Below are 23497 nucleotides of genomic sequence, written 5' to 3'. Positions count from 1 at the left end.
TCAACCTCGACCGCTCGACCCGATACCCCCTTCATCTCTCCTAGGTAATTAGTAGCAGTAGAACTATTCGCTTTTCCTCTACACTGTTTAAAGTGATGCATATCCCGTGTATCGTCTAGCTATTCGTCCCCGAAGGTAACTGACCCGATGATTGCGTCGCTGCGTCGCGTACGTCGCGTCCATGGAGCCGGCTGCTGTTGCCGCCAAGGGTTGCGGGCACTGCCTCATTGTGACTTGCTAACACGACACGCCAAGACCAAGACATTGCTGCGGTGCATTCTGTGCATTCTGCACCGTGTCGCAGCTGACAGGCGTTCGGGTGACTCCAACAACTGTTGTTTCGAACTTGCCAGACAGGACAGAAAGGGGAGAGGGACCCCGTCGCCCCCGCGTGCCCGCTGCTAATTCTGATCGCGTCTGACTGTTGTGCCCGCCCCGCGTTCCTACGGATCCTATGGATCCTATGTCAGTCCTACCAATACCAGGCCTACCAACAAACCGCACGTCAGGAACACCGCCCCTGCACCGGAGTTCTGTGCGCAGTTGGTTTTCTATGGCGAGTCTCGCCTTTCGAATCACACATCACACACGCGCCCAGCCCCTTGGTTCCAGGCACAGTGGCCTTTGTTACCGTGGGAGATCAGCTCACGTGCCAACCGACAACCCCGCATCGCACTGGCCACCGTACTTGCGTCACCAGATCACAGGCCAGCGACAAGCACGGTACTGACTGCTTTCATCACACACGCTTCGCCTCCCGCTCACACGCACAACATCAGATCAGCCAAAGACCAAAGCCGAACGAAGGACGAAGCGATAGCGACTGTCGCCGTTCCCCCCGCCGTGTCCCCTGGTTATGCTCTGAGCAGTATCGTATCCCAGCCATGTTCAAGATCTTCAAGGACCTGGCACGCGAGCCGACCCCGCCCGCAGGACAGGCTGGGCAGACTGGGCAGCCGGCTGTGCCGAACAGCGGCGAGGGTCCAGCAGCCCCAGTCAACAGCAGTAGACTCGCTACGCCCGCGGCTCCGTCCCCGGCTCCGACGGGCGACAGCGTGCCTTCCTTGCCGCCGGCGGAGGAAGACGACCACGAGGCACTGCAGGTCGTCGGGCTAGTGCATGCGCTGCAGCACGACGAGGGTCTGATGCAGTATGTCGAGGTATGTCTCCTTTGATAGCTTTGTGCCTCTGACCGCTTTAGCTGACGCCCAGACGTTCTCCCAGCTCCTCTCGATGCCAGCCACTGCCAGCACTCGACGGGCGTTCCGCAAGCAGTCCGGGTTCGAGGCGCTCGTCAATTCGCTGGACGCGCTGGCGTGGAAATCCCGTCCAGACGAAATCTCCCCCGACGAGTGGCTAGTACACGAGGTGCAGCTCGCTGAAGGCCAGAGACTGTGGTTCGAGGTGCTTGCGTGGGCCATGGACAGGGGTGGCGAGGCGCACTTCAGGGTGAGTGCTAGCCATCACTGTGGCACCCGATGCTGGTTCTCGAGATCGTGTCAGCTAACGAGCAGGACCACTTTGGCTACGCATCCCTCCTCCCCGCAGTCAACAGACTGGACGAGACCAGCCCCAACCCGCGCGTGTTCAGCCTTCTCCTCGCGCATATCCTTGATAACAACTACGCCTTACTGAGCTTATTCAAGGGCGGTGGCGAAATCGACGCCGAGGCGCTCGACAAGGTCGGCGACGTACGTCTCCGTTGGCCGGCTGCGATCCCATCGCTCTGGGCGTACGTCCTCGGCCCACCGCCAAGTGGCAAGGGCAAGGAGCGGGCAGTGCTGCACGATGCTGCGCGATCGGGGCAGGTCGAGAAGAATGCCTCGCCAGTGCAGCAGAAGCTGATCCTGGTCCTGTTCCGGGTTCTTCTGCTTGCCGCCAAGTCGACGCCAAACCTCTACCTTATTAAGAGCTTTCTACCCGAGCTCGGTGACTTCCTCATCACACGGCTGTACGGCTGGAGAGCCCCGCGGCACTTTGACGACACGTTTCCGCCGCGAGAAGAGTGGTTCGCCGATGCCGTCGAGAGCAAGGAGACTGCGCCGGAATGGTCCGCGCCGACGCCAGAGTTGCGAGAAGTGTACCTGTTGCTGCTGAAACGGGTTCTCGAGGCTGGAACCAGCACGGAGGAGACGTGGCGCCTGTTCTCGCTCATGCGCAAGGTTCCGTCACAGGCGAGGGAGACGACCCCCCAGCCTGAAACGCCAGACGCGACCGAGAAGTCCGAGAAGCAAAAGCCGTTCCGTGGCAAGGCGCCTCTACGAATCGCAACAGATACGCCGGTGGAGGGTGAGACGCTCGATGAGGAGGTACTCAATCTCATCCACAACGCCATGACGCAGCGCAACCCAGACTCGTTTGTGTTCCGTTCGAGCCAAAACAATGCGTCGGGCATCCACGTGCCTGAGTTGGGCAAGCCGTGGCCATCGTCGACGAAAGGATTCTTCTTCTCCTGCTGGCTGCGGATCTCGAAACTGAACGAGGCCATCACCCTCCTCCACCTCAGCCAGAAGGACCAGCCGTATCCGCTGCTGCAGATTCGCGTGCTCGAGAATTCGCAAATAGGTATCACGACCAGCGGTTACTCGGACACGACGGCGCCGGAGGAGGTCGTGTGTGGCTCTCCTGATGCCCTAGTGCCGCACAATGAGTGGGTCTACTTCGCCGCGGGATGCAGGAAGGGCCGCTCGACGACGGGTGGAGGTGGTGAGGCGCGCTTCTACATCAACGGTGTCCGCGTCGGTGCTGTCCGTGTAGCGTACCCCGTGCCGAAACCGGGGCTGAAGCTGGAGCATCAGAGGCGCTTCGAGGGTATCCAGGTCAACGTTGGCCGAGCGCCGATACAAGACAACGAGGTGCCGGAGGCGGACACCTCCTTTGCCCGTGCCGAGGATAACGAGTGGCTGCTCGGTCGTGCGCTCATGCTCGACGAGGTCGTTAACGAAGATCTCGTGATGCTGATGCATCGCCTCGGTCCGCGCTACCACGGCAATTACCAGGAGGCTCTGGGCAAGTTCCTGACGTACGAGAACGCGACTGCGATCAACGTGCACCTGCACACCATGGCGCAGGCGGCCAAGCAGAAGACGCTGGCGCTGCTGCCGTCCAATTCCGCCGTCGTGCGCGCCGTTAGAACTGGCCCCGCGATCGCCGAGGACAGCATTGCCTTCAGCCTGAACGCCAAGGACACCTTTGACGGCGACTACGACCATGTCCTGAATGCCGCGATCCCGCACGCAGCTCGTGCACGAGACTTCAAATTTGGCCGCGCCGAGCTGCATGGCGCCGTGTTCCCCTTCTCGACTGTCGATCTCGATGTCGGTATCACGACCGTTGGCGGCGCGGTCGTCGCGCTCAAGATGATTGACATTGCGCGCACGTCCCAGGAGCTCGCGCAGACTGTCCAGATCCTGTACGACATGACGAAGGACTGCTGGCAGACGAGCGAGGAAATGGAGCGTATCCACGGGTACGAGCTGCTGGCGGCGATTCTGCGCCCGAAGATGAAGCTCGTCACTGTCGAGTGTGCGCGAACCCTGCTCCTCATCTGTGGCGTGGACTACAGCAAGTCGGAAGACGCCGTCGTCAACAACACGACAGCGTACCGCGCCCTCGGGCTTGAGTTTGAGCTCTGGGCCCTGGCCAGCAAGGAAGTGCAGGAGCTGTACTTCGACCACTTTGAGATGCTGCTCGCCACGTCGCAGCACAAGCGGTACAACCTCCTGCGCACGTTCCAGAGGAGCAACATTGTTCGCAAGCTGCTGTACGCCATGCGCTCGGGGCTTTACGACGTCGAGACACTTCCCATGGCAGTCGACGCTCTCAAGACTGCCCTCATCGCAAGGTGGAGCGCGGAGGATGCCCTCAAGCCGATTTTCGCATACGCTGTGTCAGCTTTGTGTCAAAGTACGTAGCTGCCCACCGCGTCAAGCCAAGCTAACGACAGACGCACCACCGCCTGAGCTTGCGGCTTTCGCGGAGGCCAACCCCTCGCAGCTGCCCGCGGCGTTGATCCTCACGATGATCGGCGAGATCCTCATGCCGAAGCGTACCATGAAGCTCGCCAAGGCGATCTCGCTGCCGCGCCTTCTTGTCATCTTCCTGCAGAGCAACCAGGCGCCCTTTGTCGTCCTGCCCTGCCTCACGATCGTCCAGAAGTGCCTTGCTACACCGCGCCTGGACTCGTCGTTCCAGCACAAGTTTGAGCAGGAGGGCGGATTCATCACGCTCGCTCGCGCCCTTGCCCCGCTTTGGGACGACGCCGTGCAGAAGCAGGTGTTCAAGATGCTTGGCCCCGAGGACTCGTTGGCGTGCCCCGGTGTCATGGCCATTATCATGGCCGCGCTGGATTTGCTGTTACAACAGCCTCAGGACTCTGTCGCTGGCATCGCAGCCTCGGTCAGCTCGTTGGCTTTGACTGCTGAAGGCGACGAGCCGGAGCGCGGAGACGAGTGCGACGGTCGCCTCGAGAACCTCGTCACCAAGATGACAGTGACGTACCGCAGCTCGGCCGGGTTCCGGAAGGCGCTGAACTCGAAGCGCTTAGACAGCCTGCTCCCCAGCATTGTCGACTTTGCCACTGTCTCGGCGAGCGCCGAAGGCAGCGGCGTCGAGCGCCAGCGCCGGGCAATCACGGGCTTCCTGGAGGCGCTCATCAAGCTATCAAAGGCGCCCTCGACTGCCATCAACCAGATGCAATTATGCGTCGAGCAACTGAAGGCTGCTTCTAACGGGGATATGTCGGCGTCCGTTGGTAGCATCAGGAGCCCGACCAGCCCGAGCGCCTCGGCCACGTCTTCGCCGCTGTCTCGTTCCTCCTCTCTGCTGCAGCGTATAGGCTCCCCGCGCCGTACAAGCTCGCGCCGCGAGAAGCCAGTCCTGAAGCGCGTCCTCACGGGCGAATCGCTTCTCGAGGAGGAAAAGGACAAAAACGCCGCCTGGCGCCAGATTATCCTCGCGACCGACATGCAGCGTCACTCGGCCATGACACTAGACAGGAAGGAGCACTGGCACCGCGTCGCCCAGGTCGAGTGGCCGCGCTATGTTGCGAGCCTCCGCACCGAGAACGGGATCTGGGCGGACGAGCAAGGGCCCGTCAAGTGGCGCCTCGACGGCAGCGAGGGCCCATTACGTATGCGCGGGCGCCTGGAGAGGATTCAGAACACGCACCGCGTCGACCACAAGCGTCGGGGCAAGGTCCGTGATGCGATCCCCGAGCCCGACGAGCTGTCGTCGGCTATCTCCAGGATCAACGATGCGCCATGGGACGATCCGTTCGCGCTCGTTCAGGGAGAGGCGCCAATCGAGGAAGGTGAGCTTCACGTCACCTGTGTTGCAGCTGACAGCAGAAACCGGATCTGGCAGCAATGCTGGCACGCCGACGAGGCAGGCGTTTGGCTCCTCAATCCACAAGGACAGACTGGATAGCGATGACGAGGAAGACGGCCACGACGAAGATGAGGGTGACGACAAGATGCGCTTGATCGCGCGGTCTCTCCAGGCTGGCGACGTCATTGAGTCGGCGCACAACATTGTGCGCATCGTCGGCGTGGACGCCCTCCCTGGCCTGCTCATCCTCGGACGGCGCAACCTGTACCTCATCGACGGCCTTGTGCAGACCGCCGACGGCCAGGTTGTCGAGGCCGACCAAGCCCCCCGTGACGTCCTGACGATTCCGTCCGGCACGCTGGCCGACTTTGACCCGAACGACCAGCGCTCGCACCGGTGGCCGTACGCCGAGGTCGTCGAGATCAACAAGCGCGCTTTCTTGTTCCGCGACGTCGCGCTCGAGCTGTACTTCCAAGACAAGCAAAACTTCCTCGTCGTGTTCAAGGACAAGAAGCAGCGCTCGACGGTCACGTCGCGCTTGAACGCCAAGATTGACAGCCGCGAGGGTTTCGCCAAGTCTGTGCTCGGCTCGCTGCTCCTCGACACGGTTGCCAACGTCGCCAAGGCGATGGACACGCAGCATCTCGAGGTGTTCACGAGACGGTGGCAGAATCGCGAGATCTCCAACTTTGCATACCTCCAGATGCTGAATCAGCACGCAAACCGCACACCAAACGACGTCACGCAGTACCCCGTATTCCCGTGGGTTCTTGCCGACTATGAGAGCAAGGTGCTCGACCTCACGAATCCGGCCACGTTCCGCGATCTCTCGCTGCCCATGGGCGCGCTGTCCGAGGCGCGGCGCGAGGCCGCTGTCGAGAGGTACCAGGCGACGGAGGGCGTTGGTGAGCCGCCATTCCACTACGGCACGCACTACTCATCCTCAATGATTGTGTGCGGCTACATGATCCGCATGTCACCCTTCACCGAGATCTTCTTAGCTCTGCAGGGCGGCAACTTTGACCTGGCAGACCGACTCTTCTCGTCCATCCCACGAGCCTGGGACAGCGCCTCGCGCGAGAATCGCGGCGATGTGCGCGAACTCATCCCCGAGTTCTTCTACAGTCCCTCGTTCCTGAAGAACGTCAACCGTCTCGATCTCGGCAAGAAGCAGGTGTCGGGTGAGGACGTGGACGACGTTCAGCTCCCGCCGTGGGCGATGGAGGATCCCATGCTCTTCGTCCACTGGAATCGCGAGGCGCTCGAGTCTGACTATGTGTCACGGCACCTGCCGGCATGGATCGACCTCACATTCGGATACAAGCAGCGCGACCCGTCAGCGTTCAACTGCTTCCACCCGCTGTCGTACCGCGGCGCCGTCGACCTGGACGCCATGACGGACGAGAGCGAGAAGGCGGCGTCAACCGCGATCATCCACAACTTTGGCCAGACGCCGCGCCAGATTTTCAAGACGCCGCATCCCCAGCGCGTCGTTGGCGCGTACACGCCAGGTGCGGACCGTCTACCCCGTCGGAACCAAGTATGGTGTCGCCGAACACTGGCAGCTCCTGTTCCGCAGCGCTCTGCCCGTCGTCGAGAGCAAGAACCGCATCGACCACATTGACCCCAGGGGCAACGACAAGCCGAGCGTGCAGCAGAAGCATAGGCTTATTGTGCCAGAGCACACGAACCTGTCGGTGCAATTTGGCTTTGCGGACGACTCGGTGCGCGTGTACTGCCAGGAGACGGGCCAGAAGGTGAGTTGTCTCCGTGTGGAGAGAAACTAACGTCAGCTCGTGTTCATCGTCGAGGGCGTGCCCGTGCAGCATGCGGCGTTCGCATCGCCGACGCTGCTGATCACCGTCTCGCCTCTCGGCGTCATTACGGCGTGGCGTCTCATCGTTAAGGGCTCCGGTTCTCGGCGTGGCGACGTCCAGCTCTCTCGCGAGGCGACTCTGCGCGGCCACGACCAGCCTGTCACCTGCATGGCAGTCAGCACTGCGTGGAACATTCTTGTGACTGGCACGCCCGACGGCAACGCGATGGTCTGGGACACGTCGCAGCTACGCTACACGCGCACTTTGCAGACGCCCAGCACTACCTCCGTACAGCTGGTCGGTATCAACGAGTCGAACGGGCATGTCGCGCTGGCGTCGCAGACGAGCCTGTACGTGTACAGCCTGAACGGACACGCCATCGCCAGCACGACGCTCGAGTCCGGGTCAATGTTCACGGGCGGCATCTCGTTCCTTCCTCGCGAGTTCCTGACACTCGGCGACTTCTTCGCCGTTGGCATCGATAACGGTATCGGCCTGTATCAGGTCGTGCCCGGGAACAGTGCGGCATCTGGCGCCGAGGGCGAGCCGACCGAGCCCTGGAAGCTGGTCAAGAAGGGCGTGCTCTCCACCGAGGAAGGACCCGTGACGGCAGTCCGCTTCGTCGGCGAGGTGCTGTACGCTGCCTTCGAGCCATCCTCAACCGAGAGCAGCGCCCCCTCCTCTGCTCCCCTGCGGAAGAAGTACGGTCTATACCAGTGGACGCTGCCGGAGGGGCCCGTTCGGCCCGTCTCGGACGCCATTTCCTCGTGTATGTCGCCAGACTGCACGCGGTCCTTCGGCCTGCTCGAGCCCCGGAGGATCTGTAGCGGGTGCGGCGGCGCCTTCTGCTCCACGCACGCCGTGGCCGTCGACACGCTGGGCGGCGCGCGGTTCTGCGACCAGTGCCGTGTCCAGCTCGCCATTGCGAATGGACTGGGGCTGTTGCCGTCGCCGGGTAGCTCGGCGCCCAGCGGGGGAGGGAACAGGAGCAGAAGCGGATCCCTCGCCGACCGGATTCGGAGCAGGAGCGCGAGTCTCGTCGATGGGAGCAGGAACCTGGCGGGATGGGGACAGCCCAGTCCCCTTGGGGGCGGTCAGTAGAAGCGCAGGCGTGTGGGGCTGTAGCAATGGCATGACAGAGGAAAGGGGTGCGTGAGAGTCTTGGTCAGTTATGTCAGCAGGTGAATGGGTAGACTATGTAACTTCTCGATGTAATTCCTTGTGTACACTAAGTTATCGTACAACAGAGCTCCAGCTTGTCTCTACTCATCGATACTCCCTCTCCTACGCAATCCCCTACGCCCCTACGCGCGGGCAGCAAGCAATTTTGCGCGTTCCCTCTCAAGCCTCTCCCGTTTATTCCTCAACATGCCAATCTTGCGTCTCTGCGCCATCGTCAGGTCCTTCCTCCCCTCGAGGTTGTTCTCAAGTTTGCACCCAACCTTTTCCTCCTCGCTACTCAAAAAGGTGTTGGCATATCGCGGTGCGGCGGGGAGGGCTGGGCGGAGGGCGGACTCGAGTTGTTGCAGCCTTGCGCGCGCATGCAAGAGTTGGGAGGATTCGGAGGAGACGAGCGTTTCGGCGCGCTCGACGAGCGAGTCGATCTGGGGACGGAGCGAGGAGGCGTACTCGTGTCGCCGCTTTGTGACGGTGGGTTCGGGGAGGACTAGGAACCACTATTCTGTCAGCATACTCATTCCATTAACCAACCACCACTGTCACCCCACTTCCATCCAACTCCCAGTACTCACCACATTGTGGTCAAAGATCCGCTTGATCCTTGGCAGATCCTTTATGCCCGGTTCGAAGGCCTTGTTCGTTGCGTCCAACCTCGCGACACACGCCTCGGTGCTCGCGACGCAGTCCTCGAGCGAGGAGAGAAAGTCGGACGAAGGCACTTGCAGACTCTGTCGGAGGGCGTTGGGGGCGTAGCTCTGCCGAGCATGGGCGCTCGGATGGAGCGACTGCCGCGGGGCAGGGAAGAGGGATTGTCTTGTCGCCATGGGTTGCTGTCGAGTTCTAGGATGTCGAGATAGGCGACGTCCAGTTGGTTTGGTTTTGTTTACGAGTCCGAGTCTCGCAGCACAGACAGTGAGCGCGGGGTGGAGGTGAATTGGTTCCGTCGCAACGGCACCGGGGTAGCGGTGGCGAGGGGTTGTTTGGTTCCTAGCCCTACGCGAATCTCGGCGTTTTCGGGCCGCCGGCTCTGGTCCCTTCCTCCCTCCCGCTTGCTTGCTTCAGCATTGTACCTCACAACATGCGCAGTGCGCGAGTGCAGTGCAGTGCAATCGGGCATGCGTCGGTCGGTCGACCCGCAGCAGCATTGCAGTGAGGCCAGAACGACGCGCGGCGACGGCCACCGGACCCGACACGAGAGGGGATGGATTTCGTCATATCCCGGCCAGATGGCCAATGGGCCCCTGCGTCTGGTGCCGAGAGCTCGGCGGCGTCTCGGCGCAAGGCCACCGGTACACAAACATTCGTGCATTCGCCTCGGAACGAACGGCCCACTGCATTGGTAGTCAGCTTGTCAGCTTGTCAGTAAGGACTACTTGAGACAGACTGCGGAGCACCGAGCGTGCCTCGATTGCAGTAGCGCATGTAGCGCGGCGGTGGCGTCGAAGCGGGTGAGCGCACTAGTGAGCTCCGCCGGGAGACACTGGCAGACGGCAGGCCGCGCGATCGCACACCGCACAGACCAGCCAGACCAGCCGGGCGACATGGGCCAAGCACACCAGCGTGACTCAATTCCACACGACGATGCACGACGACCAATGCATCGCACTCCTGCACTCCTCTCTTCTCTATTTACTTTCTTTTTCGCATTCGTTTTTCTGTCACTGCATCGCTAAACCGTGTAGCATTTCCGACTTCCCGCCGTCCGCTATCTTTCGGCCGCTCCCTCTTCCTCGCTTCCCCCGCGCGCTGGGCGATGTCCAGTATCACTATCGAGTGAGTCTCCCACCGCATCGTCTGCGAGGAAGACACCCACACGCACACTCCGTGTGGTGTACGTAGTTGCTCCATGCCGTTACGGCGTGAAGCTACCGCTGCCCCGGCGCTGCATACTGCATGCTGCATGCTGCACTCGCGGCTGGCTGTCACTGCTCCCGCTCACTGATCTCCGCTGTTAGCTGACACCCAGCCCCCTCGAAACCTCAGTGTCCATCGTTCATATACCCGTCCACCTTGCGCAAAACTACACGAACGAGCTGTACTGGACGCTAGAGCGCGCGAGGGAGTGCGAGTTCTTCAACCTCACCGCGAACCGCATTGAAGTGAGTCAACCGAACCCGTCCAGAAGCGGGGGAGATCGGATCGGGGGAAGCGTGGTCGGCGGCGTGTGATCTCCTCACTGGCGTTCCTTCTGTGACTGGCGTCCATGATCGCGCATGGGCAGGCAGGCGTGGGCAGCGTGCCCGACGACGTGGAGTGTGCCGCGTGTGCCGGCAGCAGCACGCCATAGAGCACGGAGCACACGCCGTTACCGCGACTCGGAAATACGCAGATTGGATCTTTTTAGCTCCAGCCAGCGCCGCCAGCGCCGCGGCGGCTCAGACATGTCTCATGCGCTCTTGTCGGTGCTCATTGTGTGTCCACGCCGCCGTGACATTCGCCATCGGGGTATCGGGACGCATAGCCCCTATCGCTTTGTTCCTTATCTTTGCTCTCACTGTCGCATTCCTCGAGCTAATCGCAGATCGCCCTGTTCGCCTCGACGTCGCTGATCAACTCGGAATGGACGCCTGACGAGCATGTCCAGATTGACGGGCCGTGGGGTGTATTCGAGATCTCGTCCGGAGACTGCGAGGAAGCTGAGGCCAACTATGGTGAGTCTACGTTGTTGTTGTGCCGTGGCGTTGGAATGGACTCTGGAGTTTGGGAATAAGCCACCCTGAGTTACGGGCACTCTGGACATGACAGGTGATCAGATGCACAGACGTGCAAGCACGGTCATGACTGACCGTTAGCGCTAACGAGAGAGGCGTCGCGATGGACGGTGTTCTGTATCGTAACGAGTCTGTAAGTCTCCCATCCAGCCGTTCGGCTGTTCGGGCGTTCGGGCGTTCGGGCGTTCCTCGTATACACTGGCCGTTGGCCGTTGGCGAAGCGTCGGCGAAGGAGAAAGTGAAAGTGGACGCCGCTGTCCTGGCCTCCTGGTCTCCTGGTCTGTGGCCCGAACCATGCGGACCACCGGACTTGAGGCTATGGACAGAGGGAGGCTAGAACCTAGGGAGGAGATTGTCCCGCGCAGCGCGCAGCACAGAGTGAAATATCCATGACAGAAAGAAAGCTGACCATCAGACAGCCCGCATCTCCGGCACGTGTCCGCCGCTCTCGCCGAAGGCAACGTCTCGATCCTCTACCAGTCGAGCTACTTCACGGATTTCCTCCTGGTGAAGGCAGAAGACTTCGAGCGTGCCGCAGAGATCTTCCGAGGTCGTGGATGTGAGTAACCCTGGTCCTGTGGTCCCGGCGACGTCGCCGCGCAAGGCACACACGGATCAATTGGTCGTGACGAAGACCCCAAAGTAGGGTGTGCTTTGTCACTGTGCAGAGCTAGTGGCTGACTCCTCACAGGGCACGTCGATGCTGTCGCACCTATTCCGCACGCGCGCCGAAGTAGCCACTCGCCCCCGTCACCTCCGGAATCGCCCATTGCCGAGATCACCGTGCTCTCGTCCCCTCTTGCGTGCATAGGCCTACCGCTAGACGTCGAGGAGCGGTCGTGCGAGCGTCTGCGCAAGTTTCTTGTGTGGCCGACCAGAGTGAAGGAGGCCTTGCGGTCGAGCTCGAGCTCCTCTGGGCGATCCCGATCGCGGTCGGCAGGTCACGGCACCCGCCCATTCATCAGCTATACGCGGACAGAGGACGGCATCTCCATCTCGACCGAGATCCGCGTGCTCAAGTCGCTGTTTGACCAAGAGGAGGAGCTGCTGAGCGCTGCCGGTGAGCTCGACGACAGTGACTCGGAGAGCTCTTCGTCATCAATGTCGCAAGAGAGCCGGCGAGTCAGCCTTCCGGGGACGATTCCGCTGCAATGGAGCCAGAGCTCGACTCCGACGAACAAGTCATACGTGATCACACCAGTGCGCTCAGCCGTGTCTTCCCCGCTGCGGCCCAACTTTGCAATGACGGGCATGTCACGCTCCTCCTCAGGGCACAGCCGTACGCAGAGTGACGGTGTGCGCCGCCCGCCGCCTATGATGCGGCGCTGCAGCGAGGGCGCTGGCGCATCGCTTCGCAATTGGACCTGGGGCAGGAGCTCAATGGGCTTGGAGGCTGTCGAGAGCGAGATTGGCAAGTTGGGCCCGGCGCTCGAGCGCATTCAGCAGGCGCAGGACTGGGACGAGCCCGACGACAGCGGCATGCCGACGCCCGACTTCAAGAACGACCCGGTCGAGTCGAGCCGCACGATGCGCTGCCTGCAGTTAGATCTCCGGTCGCTGGATAGTAGCACGTATCATCTGGGTGAGTATAGAGGTGAAATCACGAGCTGGAATATGCTTGCGATCAGCTAACTTGCAGACAAATCCGGTCTCGTGACCAAGTTTTCGGACCTGCTGCACTCGAACGGGGTGCGAATGCTGTACTCGAGCACGACGAACACGGCCAACATTCTCGTGCGGGGCCGCGACGTGCTGACGGCGGAGGCTCTGCTGCGTGCACCGCCAGAACCGGAATCGGACCCGGACGTTGCTATGGACGACGCCGAGGCATGAGTCATGAGTCATGGGGCGGCACCCACCGCTGGACGACTGCGAGGAGATTCCCACATCGGGTCTGAGACAGTGACGTAACGACCGAGCTTAATGAGCGACACGAAAAAGGGCAGGCGCGACACGCGTCAACGTCATACATTACGGAACGGGGGACGCGTCGTGCGTCCCACCAGCAAGCATGCATGTACTCACTTGGCAACGATTCCCACGCCCCGCGCGAACCAGCAAACGAGCAGAGCGAGTGAGTGTGAGTGAGCGTGGGTAAGAGGGTGAACGCGCGTGCTTTCCTTACATGCGGGTCAGCGTGTCCGTGTGACTATTCATCGGTGTCAGTGCGAGTGTGAGTCCGGGGCTTGGCCAGAGTCTGCTCTGAATTGACTGGAGTGGGAGTGGGAGCGGGTATTGAGCCCTCGCCCTGCAGAAGTGGGTCAGAGTACTGGAATGGAGCCGGAATCGCAACTCTTTGGCGCTCGGAACCGGGGCCTGGACGTGAGTGGGAAGTGTGAAGTGGAACGAGCGGGCTTCGGTCCAAGATCTGGGTTCGCAGAATAGACGTGGTTGAATTGGATCAGCTGAGGCAGAGAGGTGTGCGGGTGAATAGGACAAGTTTGGCGAATGGCTTTTTTCTCTCGCTTTCGGTCGTTCCCAGAAGCACACATGAAGCTCTACAAGCTCTGCAGAATGCGAGATGTCAATTGCCAGGTCCGCCGCTAGGTCCAGCTGGGTCCAGCTAGGTCCCAGCGACACACGCCGGGCACGGCACTGGACCATGCAGGTGGGCATGGAGTCCGAAAGAGAAGTCCGAACGGGTTGTGAATGTCATTCGCATGAGACTGACCTGCGTCCAGATCTGAGAGCTGGGAGTGGAGGCTGGAAGGCTGGAGGGGTGCTCACGAGACCACACTCGGTGTTCACGAGACCAAACCGGCGCAGTCCAGCGCAGCTCGCAGGAAGCGGAGAAAACGTACTCCGGCGTACTCCGGCGTACTCTGGCGTACTCTGGCGTACTCCGGCGTACTCCGGCGCCGAACCGATCTAACTGTCCTGCCACCACCATCGAGCTTACATAGCAGCGCGGGGGTAGGAGATCCCACCTCCGAGCACCGAGACTGAGAGTCTCGCGAGATCGACTACTGCGCCATAACTTTGACGAGTTGGAGGCGGTATTGGGGTTTGCCCACCACATTCAGGTCATTCAATCATCTGCACGACCACATTTAGTCATTGAGCACTCATTGAGATGGACGGTGATTCAATCAGCCTCAAACCAACATGTCTCCCAAATTGGGCGATTTGGGCGATGCTCCAATTCGCACTGCATTTGAGGTTTGAGGATTCACTAAGTCGGACGAGAGTTTCTCGAGAACACCGGAAAGCCTTGCTACAACCAGGCAAGCACGCGTCGAGAGCGCTGAGGCACACGATCGGGGAGTTCATCTACTCCACCCGCGTCTCGGCGCCTCCGCGACCTGCCGGTACCTGCCGTACACTCTCTGTCTGCCGCGCTGAAGAGGGCTGCCCACCTCGATGAATGAATTGAGGGCTCCACAGTTGTGCCGGCGTCAGCTGCCATCTTTCATTTCGCGGATCTCGTCAACGTCTAGGAAGATGGGCTCGTCTCGAGCCACCACCACTCAAGGGTTAGAACTTACTCCGACCGATCTTAGGGGAGAGAGAGCAGCTTAGACTAGTTAGACTTTCTTGCCCCGCTGAGCCCCAGTGGCCCCAGTGTCTAGTCTGAAGGCCCGCCCCGGGCTGCGCGCAGATTGCGGCTGGCTGCGAGGCTGCGAGGTTGCGGTCGTTCCCAGTCTAAAGCCCACTTGTTTGATCTCCCATCTGCTAATGTATTCCCCTGTGCCCCGGAGCGCAGCGGATCATGACGGGCACTCTGGACATGACAGGTGATCAGATGCACAGACGTGCAAGCACGGTCATGACTGACCGTTAGCGCTAACGAGAGAGGCGTCGCGATGGACGGTGTTCTGTATCGTAACGAGTCTGTAAGTCTCCCATCCAGCCGTTCGGCTGTTCGGGCGTTCGGGCGTTCGGGCGTTCCTCGTATACACTGGCCGTTGGCCGTTGGCGAAGCGTCGGCGAAGGAGAAAGTGAAAGTGGACGCCGCTGTCCTGGCCTCCTGGTCTCCTGGTCTGTGGCCCGAACCATGCGGACCACCGGACTTGAGGCTATGGACAGAGGGAGGCTAGAACCTAGGGAGGAGATTGTCCCGCGCAGCGCGCAGCACAGAGTGAATACTCTCTGCCGGCAAGATAGTCCCATTATCAATCATCGCTCCGAGACCTCAGGTCCTACCCGGGTCCTGGATAACGTACTATTTCTCTCTCGCTGTCTTTAATGCTCCGAACGACTGCGCGGAGCCTTGTCCCGGGCTGGGGAATGGGGAATGGGGCATGGTGACTATCTCGCTCGGTGAGCTCGGTGCGCTTTGCATGCTTTGCAGATTGCGTAGCGTCGAGCGCGACTCCACAATGTCGCGGCGCGCTCCCTGGTAACTGAACACTGAACTGCCTCGCGTCTGCCATTTGAGGCGGAGAGCAGAGGACACAGGACACAGGACACAGCAGACGCGTCCAGATCCCGGGTCCTGGTCATACGAGTCACCCGCAGGGTACTCAGCGTCATCTGCGCTGCTATGTAGATCTCCGGGACTCGGCCCATCTCATCTCCCATCTCTATCCCCGTTTACTCGCAGCGCGCAGCGAGTCAGTCAGTCAGTCACCTGCCCTCCTCTCTTCACTCCAGTACTCAGAGTCTCACGTCCGAGCCTTAGACCATGACCCGGTTGTGCAAGCAGTGCCTGGATCGAACGACTCTGTGTGGGTACTGGACGAGATGGCTGGATGTTCATTCATCTCGTGAGGGTGGATCGAGATTGATCCGGTCACTCCTAATCCTCTGGAGCTGCTGGGACCGACCGATCTGACCGATCTGACCGAAGCAACGAAGCAACGAAGCAACGAAGCAACGAAGCAACGAAGCAACCTTGGATACACGACTATTACTTCAGCCTCTAGCCTCAGGCCCGGAGCTTGTGTGGAGCTTGTGTGATTGCCACTCCGCGAACTACACTAATTGTGGAGCTAGATCTACCGAGAATGAGCACGGAAGGCGTCCGGAGGACGGGAGGCTCAGACCTTACCATCCAAGTTACCGTACCATACCATACACACGCTCAAATGCAGTCCTCTCCACAGTTCTGCCAATTAGCCCAGACTTGTCTCGGCCGTCTCGGTCGCATCGAGCTCTGACCGCACACACCCGTCGTATAGTGACCCAGACTCAGCACCACGAGCACAGGCACAAGCACAAGCACAAGGGCAACCCGCTGGAACCGCGTACCTCCCGTACCTCTCGGACCTCCCGTACCTGTCCAGTCTTCACCCCGGTTCCTACGGTACCTCGTCCAGCTCTCGTGAACCCTTCTGACCGAGATTCCCTTCCAGATTCCCTCTGTTCCCTCTGTTCCCTCTGTCTTCCCTCTCTGTCTTCCCTCTGTTCTGTTTCCCGACTCCCACGAACATCAGCGCCCATGCTTCCATCCATCGCGTCCAGAACTCTGGCTCGTTGGTTGGTGACTGCCTGTTCCCACATACCCACGGACACTAAGCGCGCAGCCTCACATCATGACGTTCGTGGCGCCCGCTCACCAGAAGCACCACTCTCACTCGACCCCCACATGCTCACTGCGCTCGCGCGCTCGCTGGTAGTACAATGTATGCATGATGATTACAGTATGCGTATTGGTGTATGGTTCACAACAGAAGGCATGAACGTAGTTGGTACAAGATTGCGATATGAGGTCAATGTTCAGATGGATGGATGGAATGCTTTGCGGCCGGCGCTGCGGGGGTTCACCATGGGGCAGCGGGGGCCTGGAGGCGGAGGGGGCGGCCGCGGATCGTGCTCGCGTCGTCGGGCTCGTCCGTGTCCATGTCGGATGCGCTGCCGCTGAGACCGAGGAGCGCACCGAGGCGCATCGAAGACCGCGGAGGCGACATGCTCCTGTTCGACGCCGAGCGCTGGTGCCGCGGCAGATTCATGCCAAAGCTGGGCGAGCTGGGCGAAACAGAAGTAGCCTCCTCTTCGGTCTCCTCGGGCACCTGGTGGGACTGCGGCCAGAGCAGCGACGGGCGGAAGTGGATCGGCGTCTGAGGCTCGGCGGCGAGGCGACTCGCGGCCGTCGGCGTCGTCCCCTCAATCTCGAGCACAGCTGGAGAGGACGACGACGTGGGGAAGCGCCACGCGTCAATCGTGGCGCGGAGAGCGTCCGTCTTGGTGCGGCGCACCGGAGTCAATCCGGGAGAGTCGTTGTAGCGACTGCGCGGCGGGGCAGCGAGGGCCGGGCCAGCAGCCTGCGGGGTGAAGCTGATGCTACGCCGGATGTGCAGCTTGGGCGAGGCAGATCGGCGCAGATCCTTCTTGGATAACGATGGCGGCGGAGACGCGGCCGGCGACGCAGTCGCGAGGTAGAGGGCGGTGTGGGACTCGGACAACGACGACGCGTGAGCAGCGAGGTTGGACATGGGACGCGAACGGACGAGCGAGCCCCGTCGTCGATCCGGCGCTGCCGGCGCTCCTGGCGGTGACCTCGCGACCGCAACTGGCGGGGGCGAGGGTGTACGGGGCGGGCGGATGACGGGGTTGAACGCGACGTGCTCGGGGGTAGAGGGCATCTCAAAGTCCGCGTGGATGTCGGCCGTGTCCATATCGTCGCCAAACTCATTCTCCATGCTGATGATCTCATCGAGCATGTCGTTGACCGCTAGCCGCTTGGATGGCGGGGCGTCATTGTCGATCGAGTGCGTCCGTCTTGACGCCTTGAGGGTCGATCGGTCGGTCGACAGGTTCTCGCGTGCATCCTCGAGAATGACGCTGTTCAGGGCGACATTACGCGACGAAGTCGACGGATTGCGGCTCAGGCTCATCGAGCTCGACATGGAAGACAGCGAAAAGACGGATGACGCGGTTGACGTGTTGCGAGAATGCGACGAGACGAGCTCGGGTACGCTTGGGGACAGCATGAGGTTGCGCGCAGACATTGGCGAGATGCTGTCGTTGCCGTCGGCTCGCTGCTTTCGCCGCCGCTCCTCGCGCGTGAGGTCGGTGCGGTACGGGTCCGCGCGGACCGCTCGTCGATGGCGGGATCCAGTCGTGTCATAGTCGTCCATCTCAAACGAGTGGTCGGGATGCGTCGTCGAGTTGTTGCGCGTATGCGTTAATGACGAGAAGGCATCCTGGCGAGCACAGTCCGGGGAGCAGTACATGCCAGAGTCCGAGTCGGCGCGTCGGCCGCAGACGCAACGGAACGAGCGGCGATGGCGGCGGAAGTCGCGGGACGACGACGACGACGACGCGAACGCGCTATAGTCGGGGGCGCCCATGAACGCGGCAGATGATGTTGATGGCGAGTCCAGCTCGCGGGGGAACGGGATGCCGCGTATCGTAGTGTTCGTTAGTCGGTGGTTCGGCGAGTCCTCAACGTCACAGACGTCTGCCGCGGCGGCAAGGTTGAGGTTGCGAACCGAAGTCGTCGAGGGGAGGAAAGACATGATGGAAGGCAAGTGATGGGGGTGCGACGAGAGGGGTTACTCGGGTTATACACGTGTTGCCGGCAGTGGCGTGTTTGCGGATGGGGTACGGCTATGGGTTGGCGTTGGGGGTGGAGGCCGTCACGGTATTATGAGACAGGGAGCTAAGCCAGGAGGTCTGGCGCTCGTTGACTTCTAGCCGGAGAGAAGGACCGCGAGAAACAAGACACGAGAAGAGAGAAGAAGTAGACCGGGTCTACGCGCACATGAGCGATGCGAGGTAGGGTGTGACGAGAAGAGATGAGGGGGATGCGATGCGCTGGGTGCGTCGCGTTATGGGATCGTCGTCGGTGACAAGGGAACCTCGCTTTGAGACCGTTGTCTGATCGCAGCAAGGGGGCGGTTGTGTGCGCGTCGATGCGGGTGCGAGGGGCCGAGAGGGGGATTAGAAGGGGGATCGCGGGTGTGTCTGCACACAAGAAGAAGAGTAGGTGTATATGACAAGTGACGAAATGGGGAGGGGAGTTAAGGTGACAAGATTGCGAAAAGAGAGCAGGCGCGTGTTCGAGGAACGTGAAACAGAGGGTGACCTGTAGCGCGTTTAGTGCTAGCTCGGGGGTGTCGCGGGGGTGGTGGCGCGCGAGTCGGTTCGGATGCGGCGGTGGTGGGTAGTCGCAAGAGGTGGATGGATGGTGAGGAGAGAGGAGTGGATGGGGTGGTTGGTAAGGTGGTGAAGAGGAGGATGAGGAGATCTGAAAAGGATGCAGGAGGAAGGACGAGGAGATGAGGAGAGGGGGGGAGGGACGAGATGAGTGGAGTGGCCATGTATGTCGTCTGCCTCTGGCCCCCTCTCCTGGGTGGGTTGAGTCCTTGGGAATCCTGCCTCGGCCCCTCTTGGAGAGCGGCAGCGCGGCAGACTGTCAAAACAAAACCGACGCGTCGTCTGAGCCCCTCAACGAAGGCATCAGACCCGAGGAACAGTCATGGACCTGCCTTGTTTGGTTTCTTGTGTCCTGTGGGCTCTGCAGCCAAGGGGCGTCCAAGGGGGCGTCTGATGGCTCAAGACGCGTCCCTCCCTTCCCCAGCCCTGCATAGGGTCCAGCAGCCAAGACCCTGTCCAGGTCCCAGGTCCATCCTAGGCTGGGGCCTGATGCCTGTCGAGCAAGTCTCCCTCGAGGCTGACGTTGTGTCCCTGACGAGTCTGTCCCTCAAATTTTTGATCCCGCGTGTTGTGTCTGTAATCCGCTAAAGCTGACTAGGACAGGCTTAGACTCGGGGCGTTCGGGGCGTAATGGGCGTTTGAATTTGAGTCGATCCAGCTGGCTTCAGACTGGCTTCAAACTGGCTGACTGCGCGTGGGCACCGGGGCATCAGAGCAGAAGGAATGGCCAATTGTCCCCCTGAAAATCAACACTGCGTCTGCCATGTACATTGACTGGCTGATGCGCGCAATACATGACTGGCTTGCGTTGGCTGACACCTGCCTGTTCGTCTATCATTACATCAAAAGATCACAGAACAAGCGTATGTAGTCAGTAATTCATCCACCCGCCCACTCACACACCTCGATTCCCGCGCTGATTCCTGCGCACCGCCTCCCCTCCCCTTTTGCTCTGCATGCTCTGCGCGGAGTATCTCTCCCACACCTTGGTCAGACTTGGCTTCAGACTGGACTCATTCAAACCCACCGCCGCAAATTCCGCAAATGCAATCTCTATTCGTCCCGCTGCACTTTGTGCTTGAGTGGTGTATACGACTCCAGCTGGCAGCGCGTATGGAGCCCACGAGCAGTCGGAGTTACTTAGACCCCCCTCCAAGCTCCAAGCACATCGCGTCCAATGCGCCATCTCGAAAGACAGTCAACATCGGCACACGACAAGCGGACCACTCCACGCGCCTGACCTTTTGCGTCATTATTGGCCCAAAGGTCAAAGTGAAACGGACGCGTCGACGGCAGAAGGGTCGTTCGGGGCACTCGGGGAAACTCTCCCTTCCCCCTCCTTTCTTCCCCTTGCTCATCACCCCCGTGCATCCCTGCTGATGGCCCTACTGACAGCCGCCCTGCAGGTCGTCACTAATCGCAGACATGCATGGCTGACTTTGCTCAAGGAAAGCGTAAAGGTTGACGCGAGGCTGACGTAGAGGGGTGTTTCTGGCGCGTGGAAGCTCCACGCTTACGTCGTAGTTCTCGACAGACGGAGCGTCAACCATCGCGTCATCCCCCACGTTCTCCATATCGTCGCCAAACTCATTCTCCATGCTGATGATCTCATCGAGCATGTCGTTGACCGCTAGCCGCTTGGATGGCGGGGCGTCATTGTCGATCGAGTGCGTCCGTCTTGACGCCTTGAGGGTCGATCGGTCGGTCGACAGGTTCTCGCGTGCATCCTCGAGAATGACGCTGTTCAGGGCGACATTACGCGACGAAGTCGACGGATTGCGGCTCAGGCTCATCGAGCTCGACATGGAAGACAGCGAAAAGACGGATGACGCGGTTGACGTGTTGCGAGAATGCGACGAGACGAGCTCGGGTACGCTTGGGGACAGCATGAGGTTGCGCGCAGACATTGGCGAGATGCTGTCGTTGCCGTCGGCTCGCTGCTTTCGCCGCCGCTCCTCGCGCGTGAGGTCGGTGCGGTACGGGTCCGCGCGGACCGCTCGTCGATGGCGGGATCCAGTCGTGTCATAGTCGTCCATCTCAAACGAGTGGTCGGGATGCGTCGTCGAGTTGTTGCGCGTATGCGTTAATGACGAGAAGGCATCCTGGCGAGCACAGTCCGGGGAGCAGTACATGCCAGAGTCCGAGTCGGCGCGTCGGCCGCAGACGCAACGGAACGAGCGGCGATGGCGGCGGAAGTCGCGGGACGACGACGACGACGACGCGAACGCGCTATAGTCGGGGGCGCCCATGAACGCGGCAGATGATGTTGATGGCGAGTCCAGCTCGCGGGGGAACGGGATGCCGCGTATCGTAGTGTTCGTTAGTCGGTGGTTCGGCGAGTCCTCAACGTCACAGACGTCTGCCGCGGCGGCAAGGTCCCGTCCAGCTGTTCCTCAATACCTGCGATGTGATCACGATAAGGGCAGAATGTGGACATGGGGCAGCGTGACGTCCGTCACGCCCTCTATGCTGTTTGTCGACATTAATGTCCGAGATCAACGCAAATGTGCAGACGTACAGACGTACCCTCGGGCCTGCTGCAACAACACAGGAGTGCGAACGTTGACGAATGTCTCGGACACAGACCCAATCTTGCCCCAATGTCCATGCGCTGAGGTGCCCTTTGCCGCGGCGACATCGGGTGATGCCTCGCGTCCGTTCATTGTGTGGACAGTGCGGACAGTGCGGTGCCGGTCGTGCGCTGCGAAACTTGGGCACGTGCTTGCCCAGCGTGCTGGCTGTGCTGGCCGTGCTGGACCCGTGTTAGTGAGGTCTGTTTAGTAGGAGGCCTAGACACCCAAGGGTATCATGGAGCCGCTCTGCAAGATTCATGTCCTCGTGTCATGTGCAGTGACTCAGCCCACTTGTGCAACCCAACGGCTGATCGAGACAGGCCACAGAATCAAGATCAGAGTGGAGTCAGAGTAGAGTTCAGAGTTCGGCGTTCGCAAGTGTAGAGTTCTCGGATCCCCCGGGGCTCGCTGGGTCCGTGGCTCGAATCAAGTTTGTCTAAAGAAGCACGTATCGAGCCAGACTGCGACTCCGGCATTACTGTGACTTGGGATGTATGCTCCTGCGCAGAAAGTTCTTCTGATGTGTCCTGTGTCCTGGAAGGGAGCTGGAGCGTGTAGGTGACAATCGCGTGCACGTCCTGTCATCCCATCACTTTGTCCTGACACATTACTCCACAAAACATGCTCTCGGCTCCGCTGTCCTGCAGGAGACAAGTGCTCCGAGTGCCTGCGAACGCTCCAACGCCAAAGCGATTGTCATCTGTCCTCCCCTCCCGCGAGATCATGACTGTGCCACTTCTGCATTCCCACAGATCCCACCCACTCCCATCTTCGCAAGCCCTACGCAAGCCCTATGCAAACCCAGAGCAAGCTTAAGCCCATCTGTGCTCGCGAACGTGTGGAGACTTGCCCCCTACCCTGCTCCCTGCGGGCATCACCTCATGCGTCGGCTCGGAGGCAGTTGGAGAAGTGAGAGGGAGAGTACGACCGCATAACGCAAGTCACGATGCCGGCATGGGTTCGTACGTAGTCTTCATACCTCTCTCTCTCATGCAATTTAGGACGCGTCTTTGCTTTCTCACTAGGCAGACGCGCTTGCACTGTGCTCTGGTTCTGTGTCGAGGGCAGCTTGACCTACATGTACATGGTACGATCAGCGAGAATATGGGGAGTCTAGCCGTCCCCACGATAAGAGGTGCGTGACAGCCCCATCCCAACGAGATAAGCCACAACGTGCACGACGTGACTGCCTTTGGCTCGTGTTTCGGCCCATTATATGATACTCGTAGATCACCGCGATGCGAAATCCTTGATCACAGGGCCAATGTGACGCAGCAAAGGCGACCCGAGTGGCTGGAAACATTTCATGCTACAAGCGCCATGACGAGAAACACGCCCCTAATCGACTAATCCCTTCCATTCACCAGAGCGCGAACTAGCGAGATCACGAGAGAAGCCAGCGTATGCATATGACAATCATCCCTGCAGTACAGTTCCTACGATCACCCATAGTTTCACCCGAGGAAACTCCTAAGGTCCCAATGTACAGGGTGCGCGTGTCTCTTCCCAGCTTCCCTTCCTTCCCTTCCTTCGATTGGCCCGAGTGAACTTTGTTCACTCTGGCCCTTGCGCACGGACCGCTCGACGTACGTCCCCTCCTGTTCCTCCTGCGTCATCATCGCGTCTCGCGTCTGCTGTTTGCGGTCTGGTGACTGCCTTTGCTTGTTCCTTTCCTCTTATAGTTTGAGTTGAGGAAGGAAGCGAGAAAGGCATCACGAGGTTGCGGCTTGTGCACTTTGTCCTCGTGCGCAAGGTGCGCAAGGAACCATTGAGCCTGGGTTCATGGCTTTCTGAGAACTCCAGAACCACACGGGGGCCCAGAAAGCCAGACGAACCCGCCAAGCGTAAG

The 23497-nt window shown here is 60.4% G+C and overlaps 5 protein-coding genes across 5 annotated transcripts; 2 read left to right on the top strand and 3 right to left on the bottom strand.

The window, feature by feature from the left end:
* Positions 1-884: 884 nt before the first annotated feature.
* On the top strand, positions 885-8246 carry A1Q1_03348 (uncharacterized protein; the record flags this gene model as incomplete). The annotated part of the gene is made up of 7 exons (XM_014323180.1): positions 885-1160; positions 1213-1449; positions 1515-3906; positions 3947-5311; positions 5349-6873; positions 6959-7085; positions 7140-8246. The coding sequence occupies 7 exons, from the start codon at positions 885-887 to the stop codon at positions 8244-8246; spliced, it is 7029 nt and encodes a 2342-aa protein (XP_014178655.1).
* Positions 8247-8449: 203 nt separating this feature from the next.
* Positions 8450-9148, bottom strand: A1Q1_03347 (uncharacterized protein; the record flags this gene model as incomplete). The annotated part of the gene is made up of 2 exons (XM_014323179.1): positions 8450-8821; positions 8897-9148. The coding sequence occupies 2 exons, from the start codon at positions 9146-9148 to the stop codon at positions 8450-8452; spliced, it is 624 nt and encodes a 207-aa protein (XP_014178654.1).
* Positions 9149-10077: 929 nt separating this feature from the next.
* On the top strand, positions 10078-12868 carry A1Q1_03346 (uncharacterized protein; the record flags this gene model as incomplete). The annotated part of the gene is made up of 7 exons (XM_014323178.1): positions 10078-10097; positions 10291-10423; positions 10846-10975; positions 11117-11168; positions 11455-11594; positions 11727-12617; positions 12675-12868. 7 exons carry the CDS (start codon positions 10078-10080, stop codon positions 12866-12868), a joined length of 1560 nt encoding a protein of 519 aa, XP_014178653.1.
* A 3869-nt stretch (positions 12869-16737) lies between these two features.
* A1Q1_03345 (uncharacterized protein) lies at positions 16738-18435 on the bottom strand (the record flags this gene model as incomplete). The annotated part of the gene is made up of 1 exon (XM_014323177.1): positions 16738-18435. One exon carries the CDS (start codon positions 18433-18435, stop codon positions 16738-16740), a length of 1698 nt encoding a protein of 565 aa, XP_014178652.1.
* Positions 18436-20460: 2025 nt separating this feature from the next.
* On the bottom strand, positions 20461-21738 carry A1Q1_03344 (uncharacterized protein; the record flags this gene model as incomplete). Its single annotated transcript, XM_014323176.1, has 2 exons — positions 20461-21461; positions 21594-21738. 2 exons carry the CDS (start codon positions 21736-21738, stop codon positions 20461-20463), a joined length of 1146 nt encoding a protein of 381 aa, XP_014178651.1.
* Between the last annotated feature and the right edge of the window lie 1759 nt (positions 21739-23497).

The sequence above is a fragment of the Trichosporon asahii genome, assembly GCF_000293215.1.
Source record: "Trichosporon asahii var. asahii CBS 2479 unplaced genomic scaffold scaffold00056, whole genome shotgun sequence".
In the NCBI taxonomy this organism is placed as follows: Eukaryota; Fungi; Basidiomycota; class Tremellomycetes; order Trichosporonales; family Trichosporonaceae; genus Trichosporon; species Trichosporon asahii.
This window is presented reverse-complemented; position numbering and strand designations above follow the sequence as displayed.